General features: G+C 39.5%; 1 protein-coding gene across 3 annotated transcripts in view; it reads left to right on the forward strand.

Annotated features, from left to right (window-relative positions):
- LOC133623288 (clustered mitochondria protein homolog) overlaps positions 1–9,057 on the forward strand; it is a 31,288-nt gene extending 22,231 nt beyond the window's left edge. For all 3 annotated transcript variants that reach the window (XM_061986451.1, XM_061986453.1, XM_061986454.1), the window contains 9 exons: positions 3,792–3,945; positions 4,025–4,164; positions 4,240–4,320; positions 7,536–7,661; positions 7,736–7,845; positions 7,919–8,012; positions 8,102–8,227; positions 8,298–8,371; positions 8,440–9,057. In XM_061986451.1, the coding sequence (XP_061842435.1) occupies positions 3,792–3,945; positions 4,025–4,164; positions 4,240–4,320; positions 7,536–7,661; positions 7,736–7,845; positions 7,919–8,012; positions 8,102–8,227; positions 8,298–8,371; positions 8,440–8,944 (1,410 nt within the window). In that variant the 3' untranslated portion in view covers positions 8,945–9,057. The remainder of the gene's footprint in view (positions 1–3,791; positions 3,946–4,024; positions 4,165–4,239; positions 4,321–7,535; positions 7,662–7,735; positions 7,846–7,918; positions 8,013–8,101; positions 8,228–8,297; positions 8,372–8,439) is intronic.
- Positions 9,058–13,721: the final 4,664 nt, after the last annotated feature.

The raw sequence follows: 13,721 nt of genomic DNA on the forward strand, positions 1-13,721 counted from the left end.
AATTTGATTTGATTGTAACTTTTCTACATAACCAAAATTGATAATGTATGTTGCTGTATGTATACTTTTGACCCAGCAGATTTGGTCACATTTTCAGTAGACACATAATAAATTCATAAAAGAGCCAAACTTCATGAATGTTTTTTGTGACAAACAAGTATGTGCTCCAATCACTCTATCACAAAAAATAAAAGTTGTAGAAATTCTTGGAAACTCAAGACAACCATGAGATTATGTCCTTCACAAGTGTATGTAAACTTTTGACCATGACTGTATATATTTTTAAGCATATTTGGTCCTAAATGTATACTTTTTTAAGCATAAATTAATTAATCTTCTTTGAGTCCGTACCAATCTTAAATGTTGTTTTGCCAGTATCTCCTGGACTGCACCGGGGGGCATCGGCACATTGCAGTAGGTGGGACATCCACAGCTGCGGTGTAGTTCCAGCCTTTCATTACCTCCCGGGTTCCACACGCAGTCTATTATGGGACTTCCAGATTGTCTGGCCAAGGTCATGGCGACACGCAAGGCTTTCCAATGGTGTGACTCCTCTGTCCAGCCATTCCAGAGTTCGCGTGAAGTAAAGTGAATTATATTTATATAGGGCTTTTCTCTAGAGACTCGAAGCGCTTTACATAGTGAAACCCATTTATCTACATATTTAAGCTACATTTAAACCAGTGTGGGTGGCACTTGGTTAAAGTGTCTTGCCCAAGGACATAGCGGCATTGACTAGGACAGGGGTCGGCAACCCAAAATGTTGAAAGAGCCATATTGGACCAAAAATACAAAAACAAATCTGTCTGGAGCCGCAAAAAATTAAAAGCCATATTACATACAGATAGTGTGTCATGATATAAAATGAATTAAGAGGACTTAAAGGAAACTAAAAGACCTCAAATATACCTACAAATGAGGCATAATGATGCAATATGTACATATAGCTAGCCTAAATAGCATATTAGCATCGATTAGCTTGCAGTCATGCAGTGACCAAATATGGTCACTACACGCAAGTCAATAACATCAACAAAACTCACCTTTGTGCATTCACGCACAACGTTAAAAGTTTGGTGGACAAAATGAGACAGAAAAAGGAGAGACATAAAACACGTCCTCGAAAGTCGGAGAAAGTTGTACATGTAAACAAACTACGGTGAGTTCTAGGACCGCCAAAATTAGTAGGACAAAACGGCGCTCGCCAAATACTCGAATCAGTGAAGCATGTTTAATAGAGATGTTTTTTATGTTGATTTAATAAAAAAACAAAAACGATACCGATAATAAAAAAAACGATACCGATATTATCGGCCGATAAATGCTTTAAAATGTAATATCGGAAAATATCGGTATCGTTTTTTTTATTATCGGTATCGTTTTTTTTATTTTATTAAATCAACATAAAAAACACAAGATACACTTACAAATAGTGCACCAACCCAAAATAACCTCCCTCCCCCATTTACACTCATTCACACTAATTCGCACAAAAGGGTTGTTTCTTTCTGTTATTAATATTCTGGTTCCTACATTATATATCAATACAGCCTGCAAAGGATACAGTCCGTAAGCACACATAATTGTGCGTGCTGCTGGTCCACTAATAGTACTAACCTTTACCAGTTAATTTTACTCATTTTCATTAATTACAAGTTTCTATGTAACTGTTTTTATATTGTTTTACTTTCTTTTTTATTCAAGAAAATGTTTTTAATTTATTTATCTTATTTTATTTTATTATTTTTTTTTTTAAATGACCTTATCTTCACCATACCTGGTTGTCCAAATTAGGCATAATAATGTGTTAATTCCACGACTGTATATATCGGTATCGGTAATTAAAGAGTTGGACAATATCGGAATATCAGCAAAAAGCCATTATCGGACATCCCTAATGTTTAATATAAACAATTACGGAGGTTTGTGTCATGTTTGTCCTCCTACAGAAACCATATTAAAACAAAAAATATATTTTTTTCCCCTCATCTTTTTCCATTTTTCATACATTTTTGAAAAAGCTCCAGAGAGTCACTAGGACGGCGCTAAATGCGGCGCTAAATGCGGCGCTAAATGCGGCGCTAAATGCGGCTCTAGAGCCGCGGGTTGCCGACCCCCGGACTAGGATGATGGAAGCAGGGATCGAACCTGGAACCCTAAAATTGCTGGTATTTCCTTACTTTCCTTACCATTCATCTTCCCAGATGTTGGTCCTTGCAACTTGTCTGCTTGTCTGGAGGGGCAGGACTTTAGCGATACTTAGTCTTCTGATGTGTGTGAGATGAATAATATCAATACTACAGTAGTATTGTGCACTTTAGGACACCAAATAAGTCAGAGAGTGCTGTTCAGCATCGTGGCCACTGATTGGCTCAGCCTCAGCCAGCATTGCTAAATTATATCAAAAGAGTGTAAATGTGACTAAAGGTTGTTATTTCATGCCCAAAGTGCTCTCATTATGTTGAAAAGCAACTTTGAGTAGGTCGTATACGGTTTTTAATGCTATCTGTGAGAACATTTGATTTATAATGAATGATTCCTACTTTGCGGACATTAATTTATCGCGGTCATGTCCGGAACCAATTAACAGCGATAAATGAGGGACGACTGTAAATACAGATCGGGTTGTGACGGTGACCGTTGTGACAGATTGTATTCTTAATATATGATTAATATATAGGGTTGTGTATTACATTGTTATTCAGTGGTATTCTATATACTGTATATGCTTACTATATAGGGTTGTATATTACATTGTTATTAAATTTAAAATTATTTGTGAAAAATTATAACCATTTTAACAGCGAGAGAAAGTAAGATCATGTACAAACATAACTGCCATTAAATAAGTCAACAGAAAGCGACATAGACCTTGCGCATGCGTAGAACCAATTGTGTTTTTGGAGTGATACTTCTTCGTATTCCTTTTCGGACTTGTGTATTTTGGCATAGGATATTTGTAAACATGAAATGTACTCCAATGTGACCTTGTATGTATGTGTACATTTCTAGATTATTTCCAATATAAAAGTGTGTTTCTGTGCACAACTAAAAAATGAATAAACCAAGTCACCAACAATTGGGCCGAGAACCGGATTTGGCAACCGAGGACCGGGTCGCTGAGGCATTCGCCTTTGACTGCTATACCCAGTCCACATAGCACCGGGGCGGGTGTTCTACGTCTCTCTTTCGGGCTATGCCCGGCCGGGCTGCGTGGAGGAAGTCCCGGCCACCAGGCGATCGCTGACGAGCCCCTGCCCTGGGCCTGGCTCCAGAGTGGTGCCCCGGTGTCCCTCGCCCGGGCGAGGTGCGGTTCCTTGATTTTCCTTTCTTCATAAGAATCTTCTGAATCGCTCTTTGTCTGACCTATCACCTTGGACCAGTTTGTCTTGGGAAACCCTACCAGGGGCATATAGCCCCCGACAACATAGCTCCTTGGATCATTTGGGTACTCAAACTCCCCCACCACGTTAAGGTGGCGATTCATGGAGGAGCTCTCCTGGACGCCTCCCTGGTGAGGTGTTTCGGGCATGTCCAGCCGTGAGGAGACCTCGGACACGTTGGAGGGACTATGTCTCACAGCTGGCCTGGGAACGCCTCGGTATCACTTCCTGTAGAACTACAGGAAGTGGCCAGGAACAGGGAAGTCTGGGCATCTCTGCTTAGACTGCTGCCCCCGCGAACCGGACTTGGATAAGCGGCGGAAAAATGGATGGATGGATGGATGGACCAACAATTGGAAATTAATACAGTATCATAATCAATGATGTCCATTTCCATTCTTTGTCCAGCTGAGACTGAGAGACTACTTCCTTGAAAGCCACAGCAAAGCTCCAATTGGCCCTGACGACATCATCAACATCTTCCCTGTCGTCAAACACGTCCACATGCCCACCACTGACGCTTCCAAAGCTTTCTGTGCCGGACAGGACTCCCTCCAGAAAGGTGGAACATCTGAGATTGACGTGCTGAGATTTGTGTGTTTAAACATTCACTGTAAAATTCATGTTTTCCCTCACTGCAGGTCTGTTGGATCGCGCCTATGAACAACTGAAAGATGCTGCGTATCTGTTCGGGAGAGTGTGCGATGACCTCCATCGCGAGGCATGTTACTGCCACAGCCTGTTGGCCAAGTTAGCTTTTCTGCAGGGGAAATCCGCTGAGGTTGGTTAAAATCCTCCTGCTGTACTGTGACTGTTATCCAGGTTTTTACTGTGAATTTTCCCTTTTGTTCTCAAGGCACGTAGTATCCAACTGAGAGCTGTGGTCATAAGTGAGAGGGTGCTTGGATTTGACCATCCCCATACAATTTACCAATATGTGAGTAAGAAAAAATGCTTAATGAGGACTTGCACTTTTTTCGGGGAATTTTGCCTACCATTTGTAAGACATAAACACATGTTTTTCTTTTTTTATACATTCTAAGTTGTAAAATACAGCACGTACGAGGTGGCTAACAATGCAGCTATTGGGAGTACACTATTCCGCCTATAAAGCCCTCTAATAAAACCCAAATACTCCATTTATATCTCGTGACCTGGATATTAACCAAGTATTAGTGATAATGGTATTATAAGCGCTAACGTAAACAAACAATTTTTAGCCGCGCCGTGATCACAGAAAGCTAACTTGCTTATGCTGCTATATTGACGTATTGAGCCGGTGAGCTGCTGCGTCGCCGGTGAGCTGGTGAAAGTTAATTCTACATTGTAAATCATGCCTATCACCTGGATAGTATAGAAGGTTGTTGCAATAAACCGAGAAGTTGGTAAACTTTGACATTCAACTCCGACCCGGAGATGGCGAGAATGACGCAAAAAAACTTTTTTTTTAACCTTTGTGGGGATTATGATTATTTCTTTATCCAAACGGGAAGATGTGACCATCCCATCAGTCGGCATCCCAGTGAGAGCAGACATTGATTGTTTTATTACGTTTGTAGATTGTATTTCTTGTTTAGCACTTAGTAATACTGCTATGTGATGCTTTGTGTTTAACTTGAGCTGGATCTGTTTAGCACACAGCTTCTAAATCTTGGAGATCATCCTTTTTACATTCAGGCTCAAACATATAAGGTTCTAGATCATCATTTGTCTCAAAGTAATCATTTTTGGCTCTCATGATGTCTGCATGAGTAGTAATCAGTTATGTTGTTGGAGGGAAAAGTGTCTGTGAAATTAATATGCCGCCTTATGCTTAAAATGAGCAAATATGTAAATATTAGATGCTTTGAGACTTGTTACTACATTACAGATATACAAACCCTGTTTCCATATGAGGTGGGAAATTGTGTTACATGTAAATATAAACGGAATACAATGATTTGCAAATCATTTTCAACCCATATTCAGTTGAATATTCTACAAAGACAACATATTTGATGTTCAAACTGATAAACATTTTTTTTTTGCAAATAATCATTAACTTTAGAATTTGATGCCAGCAACACGTGACAAAGAAGTTGGAAAAGGTGGCAATATATACTGATAAAGTTGAGGAATACTCATCAAACACTTATTTGGAACATCCCACAGGTGAACAGGCAAATTGGGAACAGGTGGGTGCCATGATTGGGTATAAAAGCAGCTTCCATGAAACAGACAAGGATGGGGCGAGGGTTACCACTTTGTCAACAAATGCGTGAGCAAATTGTTGAACAATTTAAGGAAAAACCTTTCTCAACCAGCTATTGCAAGGAATTTAGGGATTTCACCATCTACGGTCCGTAATATCATCAAAGGGTTCAGAGAATCTGGAGAAATCACTGCACGTAAGCAGCTAAGCCCGTGACCTTCGATCCCTCAGGCTGTACAGCATCAACAAGCGACATCAGTGTGTAAAGGATATCACCACATGGGCTCAGGAACACTTCAGAAACCCACTGTCAGTAACTACAGTTGGTCGCTACATCTTTAAGTGCAAGTTAAAATTCTCCTATGCAAGGCGAAAACCGTTTATCAACAACACCCAGAAACGCCGTCGGCTTTGCTGGGCCTGAGCTCATCTAAGATGGACTGATACAAAGTGGAAAAGTGTTCTGTGGTCTGACGAGTCCACATTTGAAATTGTTTTTGGAAATGGTGGACGTCATGTCCTCCGGACCAAAGAGGAAAAGAACCATCCGGATTGTTATAGGCGCAAAGTTGAAAAGCCAGCATCTGTGATGGTATGGGGGTGTATTAGTGCCCAAGACATGGGTAACTTACACATCTGTGAAGGCGCCATCAATGCTGAAAGGTACATACAGGTTTTGGAGCAACATATGTTGCCATCCAAGCAACGTTACCATGGACGCCCCTGCTTATTTCAGCAAGACAATGCCAAGCCACGTGTTACATCAACGTGGCTTCATAGTAAAAGAGTGCGGGTACTAGACTGGCCTACCTGTAGTCCAGACCTGTCTCTAATTGAAAATGTGTGCCGCATTATGAAGCCTAAAATACCACAATGGAGACCCCCGGACTGTTGAACAACTTAAGCTGTACATCAAGCAAGAATGGGAAAGAATTCCACCTGAGAAGCTTCAAAAATGTGTCTCCTCAGTTCCTAAACGTTTACTGAGTGTTGTTAAAAGGAAAGGCCATGTAACACAGTGGTGAATATGCCCTTTCCCAACTACTTTGGCACGTGTTGCAGCCATGAAATTTGAAGTTAATTATTATTTGCAAAAAAAAATAAAGTTTATGAGTTTGAACATCAAATATCTTGCCTTTGTAGTGCATTCAACTGAATATGGGTTGAAAAGGATTTGCAAATCATTGTATTCCCTTTGTATTTACATCTAACACAATTTCCCAACTCATATGGAAACGGGGTTTGTACTTACAGCACGCATTTAACACAATGATGAGTTTTTATTTTAAAGCGCTTTATAGGCGGAATGGAACGACGCCCATCTACTCCATTGTTAGCTGACTTTTGGTAACATTTATTTACAAGTTAGAATGCATAAAAAAAGAAAAACATACAGTACAGGCTTAAAGTTTGGACACACCTTCTCATTCACAACACAACTGATGGTCCCAACCCCATTGATAAAGCAAGAAATTGCACTAATCAACCCTGATAAGGCACATCTGTGAAGTGAAAACCATTTAAGGTAAATACCTCTTGAAGCTCATCGAGAGAATGCCAAGCGTGTGCAAAGCAGTAATCTCAGAGCAAAGGGTGGCTATTTTGAAGAAACTAGAATATAAAACATGTTTTCAGTTATTTCACCTTTTTTTGTTAAGTACATAACTCCACATGTGTTCATTAGTAGTGTTGATGCTGTCAGTGACAATCTACAATGTAAATAAACATGAAAATAAAGAAAACGCATTGAATGAGAAGGTGTGTCCAAACTTTTGGCCTGTACTGTATGTTTTCTTGTCTTGCATAAGGATTGTGAATGTAAGGCAAAATTCCTAAAAAAAAAAAATGCAGTTGCTCTTTAACTTTTTTATAATAGGAGAGCAAGTGTTAATGGTTCATCTGGGAGGATGGATTGATGGATGAATTGTATCTAGATGCAGTGACTGTGATTTCTGATGTAGGCCTTCTTAGCTGTGTATGTTTATGCTGGAGGGGAGACAAGCCTGGCTCAGAAATGTCTGCTCAGAGCCCGCCTGCTCCTACTAACCATCCATGGAGAGGACCACCCATACATCGCCACGCTAGATGTAGGTTATCAAAACTGTATTCATGTCACCATTGCCAAATTAATTGCTGAATCCTGACGTTACTTTCCTGGCAGAGTTGTCTGGGGTTGCTGCTAACGGGTGACCAAGCAGGGCAGTACCTCAAAAATGCCCTTCGACTCAACACTTCCTTCTTTGGCCCAATAAATCTGAACACTGCTCTCACGTAAGACGTTTATAGCTTCATTGTTTGGCCACGGCATCACCAACATTGTTTCTTTATCCTCTTTCCTGTGCAGTCAGCACCTGGTGTCCCAGTGGCTGTGCATCAAAGGCGACTACAGAGGTGCTATGAGTCACGAGAAAGAAGCCCTTACTGCTTTTACATCCCTGGTCCGCATCATTTTCTTAGCGAGGATGATTAAAATGCAATGGATTTGCTATGTTTTTTTGAATTAATAGCATTTGTTTTCCCCTCACAGTTTGATGAGAGTCACCCTCAGACAAAATGCAGCAAAGATTTTTTGTGCACAATAACCAAGCAGGCAGTGCAGGTCGAACGTTCTCTCAGAAAAGCTGGAGCGGATGCGACAGAGCAAACAGTGGAGGTCAGACACAGACTTTTTTCTTTGTTATTTGAATATAATCCGTTAAACTTGTTGCTCTTTACCTTTTTAGTGCCTATTGCCGACAAGTGAGACTGTTCTGGAGCAGATGGTTCTGATCACAGGGATCAAGAAGATTGCAATCAGGTAAATGGAGGTATTGTGGTCTCTGTATTCAAATCTATTCACAAATCTATTGTTGCATATTTTTTTAGTAACCGGTTCCAAGAGTTGAAGCAGAAACATCAGGAGCTGAAGGCGGCAGTGGCAAAAGAGCTGATGAGCAAAGCAGCTGACGAGTTCTTGGAGGTCATGAATGGCGAGACGAAGGAGCAGCCAGCTCAAGAAACAGGAAGCGGGAAGGAAGTTCCCACTGAAGGAAGCCCGGCTGAGGAAACAACAAGCGAATGCCAGCAAGAACAGTCGGTTGAAGAAACCTCAGCTGAGACTGCGGCTTCAGCGATTGGTTACACGGTGAAGGCTGAAGAGAAAACAGAACCCAAGATGGAGAATTGTGCTGATGGTGAATGCATCACAGCCAATGGCGTCAAGACCGACGAAGAGATGCATTGTGATCAAACAAATGAGACGGAGTCAGGGTCAGCCCAGGTCACAGAGAGCCTCAAAAGTAAGGCGACGTGGGCGGATATTGTAGTCTCTAACACAACTGCAGTCAACGGAGAGGTAAACATCTCCGTCAATGGAACAGATCAAGAGTGAAAACATCAAGTAGCCAATGAGTGTAAGATAATGCTTTACTATGGGTTGATGCTGGGAGAAGTCTGTATGGTCCAGTGCTGTTTTTCTTTCAAAAATAAAGTTTTTACCATAAAGATTCGTCCTTTATTACAGTTAAACTATGGCACAAGTCTCTACAAATGTATGTATCAGATAATCCAATCATTTTCAGGTATTTACTGATAACAAGCACTTTCATTTTGGGTTTTTGCTTGTAATAATAATAATAATAATACATTGCATTTGGTATAGCACTTTTCAGAGTACTCAAGACAATCATAGTTGTTACCTGCCAGCACAACCATTTCCACAAAAGCATGTGGTATTTCCTAGTGAGTTTAAATTAACCCTAAAATATAATCTTAAGGATCTTTGAAATTTGTATTTAAGGATAATAAACTTTCCAAAGATCCACCAGAGCACCGTTTAAACTCTTAAAAGAATTGGAAATCAAAATATTGAGGCAAACGGTGATTATTCAAGATCTAATGTTGTCAACTGAAAAAATTAGAGGCAACACACCCTCGTTTGTCTAACTCCTGTAAAACAAAAAGAAACGGTTTTCAAAACAAACCACGCCCGTTTGTCCAACCCTAAAAATGTTAAGATTGCTACAAGATAAATGCGACTAAAACATCAAATACACTAGGAGTCATACAGGATGAGAAAATATACTTTTAACTCATTGCAAAAAACATCACTTTAAAAAAATACATCTGCAATGCCTCAGGTTTGCAATATTCTTTATAGTATTAAGTAGAAATAGTATTAAAATAACCATCAATGCATTTTAGAAATATACAATCCCAAAAGTTTGACAGGGTCAAATTGATTTTGGATACAGCGCTTGTATTGGAACACATTGGATTGTGTACATCAGTGCTTCTCGATTATTTTCCGCCACTTTTTTTTTCCATGTTATTGAGAACTTGATATTTTTTTCCCTGAACAAAGCTCTGTGTGAGTTGCATTCTTTATATAATCATCTTATCAAAGTAGATGAATAAAATGAGCAGACATCTCTAACAACTAAAAACAATTTCCATGTTAAGTTTATCAAATCAATTTGTTACATATCGACATTTCAGTCTCATCAATTGTCAATACACACAAAAACGATAAATAATTTAGTGTATTTTTTCTAAAACATTGAAAATGTTTTAAAACTGTAAATATTGGTCACTTGTCAGCTTTATCAGCTTATTTCTTATTAAAAAGAGCTATTGCCTTTTGCTTGTTCTGTGCGACATTATCAGTAGGGATACAAGTAGGCATTTTTACACTTTCCCTGAACATATCTATCCAGAAGACAATTTAAAAAAGCCTTCAACCCTAAAACATTTCACATTTTTTATTAAACACAAATAACTACAGTTATTTTGTATTGTATGGCGGTTTTTGCAGCTTGCAATGCGGTGGGTGACTTAATAGGTGTCAGGCTTGCCCCTGACAGTTTGGTTGTATTTTAGTTTTTTCCTCTGTGTGTGTGTAGTATTTCCTGTCAGCGCTCCTTTTGGTTCTGTTTCCTGTTTGTCTCCCTGAGTGCTGTGTCCCCTCAGCTGTGGCTGATTGGCACCTGGCCACACCTGGTGTCAATCAGCCAGCTGCTATTTAAACCTGCCTTCCCCTCCAGTCAGGGCTGGATTATTATGTCAGAGTTTGTTGGTGACGAACCCCAAGATGCAGAGAAGACGGCAGGCATTGAGCGAGAAAACATGATTTAATTAAACCGTATGGCAAAAAAACAAACAAAAGGGTAACAACAAAAGGTACGCACAAGGCGGAGAACAAACTTGGCTATGAACTAAATTAGCACAAAAGCTAACTGTCGACAAGAAACAAAAACACTTACTGTGACACGAAGGAACTATGACAAGAGCAGAGTGAACAAAAGTAGACAGAGCTACAACAACAATTATTATGACAGGTAGTAGTGACAACAAGTATTAGCGACAATGACAATAATCCAGCCCTGACTGGAGGGGAAGGCAGGTTTAAATAGCAGCTGGCTGATTGACACCAGGTGTGGCCAGGTGCCAATCAGCCACAGCTGAGGGGACACAGCACTCAGGGAGACAAACAGGAAACAGAACCAAAACAAGAGCGCTGACAGGAAATACTACACACACACAGAGGAAAAACTAAAATACAACCAAACTGTCAGGGGCAAGCCTGACAGTAGGAGGGCTTTTTTATTTTATTTTTTACCAATGTTGTGTTTACAAAATGATATTCATCCAGTTTTCGTTTATTATAAATTATTGAGTGTCCTATTGATAAAAGTGGTGTGTATATGCCGTTTTCATTTGTTTTGTTTTCATGCACACAGGTATTTCCTCATTTCCTGTTATGGCAACACTAAAATTGGCCCTAGTGTGTGAATGTGAGTGTGAATGTTGTCTTTCTATCTGTGTTGGCCCTGTGATGAGGTGGCGATTTGTCCAGGCTGTACCCCGCCTTCCGCCCGAATGCAGCTGAGATAGGCTCCAGCACCCCCCGAAACCCCGAACGGGACAAGCGGTAGAAAATGGATGGATGGATGGATGGCTGTTATACATGCGGTGAATCCAAACCTGTGTGAAGTACCCCACCCAGGGGCGCCGCTAGGGATTTTGGGCCCCATGAAAATAATCTTTACAGGGCCCCCAACACAGTGTCATTATTTCTTCTGTATTATAATTTAATCATCATTAGGGGCCTCTCTGGGCCCCCCTCCATTATGGGCCCCTAGAATCCGTCTCCTTTACCTCCCCCTTTTCGGTGCCCCTGGCCCCACCCCCACTCCCCGCCCAACTCTCCCCAAACTTTTCCCAATCGTTTGTGCGGCATGGATTTTAAGTTATTCTAAAATACATTTCTAACTAGTAGAACACTTGTCGAAATCACCGCATACTTGTCCCCCATTCGTTGGGTGCTGCAAATTTTTTTTGTCAGCCGATTATAGTTTTTAAGTTCTTAACGTTTCAAAATTCATAACCAGACCCAGCACTTTGTCAAAATCTCCCTAAACCAGTTCCAATCGTTTGTGCTGCAAAATGTTTGGTTTATTAGTTTTTTAAGTTATTAACGTTCTAAGTTTTTTTTTGTTAGCAATGATAACTACACCCCAACTATGTCACAACCTCCCCAAACTTGGTCATTGGTTTGTGCTGCAAAACCTTTTGTTTTATTATACTTTTTAAGTTAACGTTTTGTGATTTACCTGTGTGAAGTTGCCGCCCCCCACCCTGTCCAAATTTCCCCAAACTTGTCCCAATCGTTTGTGCTGCAAAATTTTTTGTTTGTGCCGTTATGTTTTTTGAGTTATTTATGGTATTAATGTGTTATTATTCGTTACCAGCACTCCAACTATGTCAAAATCTCCCCAAACTTGTCCGAATTGTTCATGCTGGAAAAAGTTTAGGTCTAACTAATATAGTTTTAAAGTTATTAACAAATTATTAGGGATGTCCGATAATATCAGCCTGCCGATATTATCGGCCGATAAATGCGTTAAAATGTAATATCGGAAATTATCTGTATCGGGTTTTTTTTTTATCGGTATCGTTTTTTTTTGTTTTTGTTTTTTATTAAATCAACATAAAAAACGCAAGATACACTTACAATTAGTGCACCAACCCAAAAAAACTCTCTCTCATTCACACAAAAGGGTTGTTTCTTTCTGTTATTGATATTCTGGTTCCTACATTATATATCAACATATATCAATACAGTCTGCAAGGGATACAGTCCGTAAGCACACATGATTGTGTGTGCTGCTGGTCCACTAATAGTACTAACCTTTAACAGTTAATTTGACTCATTTTCATTAATTACTAGTTTCTATGTGACTGTTTTTATATTGTTTTACTTTCTTTTTTATTCAAGAAAATGTTTTTAATTTATTCATCTTATTTTATTTTATTTTTTTTAAAGTACCTTATCTTCACCATACCTGGTTGTCCAAATTAGGCATAATAATGTGTTATTTCCACGACTGCATATATCGGTTGATATCGGTATCGGTAATTAAAGAGTTGGACAATATCGGATATCGGCAAAAAGCCATTATCGGACATCCCTACAAATTATGATTCATAACCAGCTCCCCCACCTTCACATAAAGTCCCCAAACCAGTCCCAATCGTTTGTTCGGCAAACATATTTGAACAAACTAATAATAGTTTAATGTATTAACATTTACTGTTTTTTATGTTATTAACGTGTTATGATTCATAATAGTCAAAATCTCCTCAAACTTGACCCAATCGTTGGTGCTGCAAAAAGCTATGGTTTAACTATGATAGTTTTTAAGTTATTAACATTTTATGATTCATGACCAGCCCCACCTTCCCAAAATCCACCCAAACGAGTCCCAATTGTCTGGCGACTTTGTGCAAATATTTTGGGTCTATTATAGTTTTTATGTTATTAACGTTTTATGGAGCTGGTTATGAATCATTCATTGTTAGTAACTTAAAAATTATAATAGTTAGACAGAAATGTTTTGCAGACAATTGAAGCACAAATGAATGGGTCAAGTTTGGGGAGATTCTGATATGGTTAGAAGGCCGGTAATGAATAATTTCACGTTAACATAAAAACTATAAAACATTAATAACCTAAAATACATAACGGTACAAACAAACAAACATATTTGCAGCACAAACAATTAGGACAAGTTTGGTAAGATTTGGAAAAGGTAGGGTGCGGGGAGGGGTTGTGGGAGGAAACTTCACACAAATGAATCCAAAGGCTATGTATGCTTTGTTTTATTCTT

Source organism: Nerophis lumbriciformis, linkage group LG12 (assembly GCF_033978685.3).
Source record: "Nerophis lumbriciformis linkage group LG12, RoL_Nlum_v2.1, whole genome shotgun sequence".
Lineage (NCBI taxonomy): Eukaryota > Metazoa > Chordata > Actinopteri > Syngnathiformes > Syngnathidae > Nerophis > Nerophis lumbriciformis.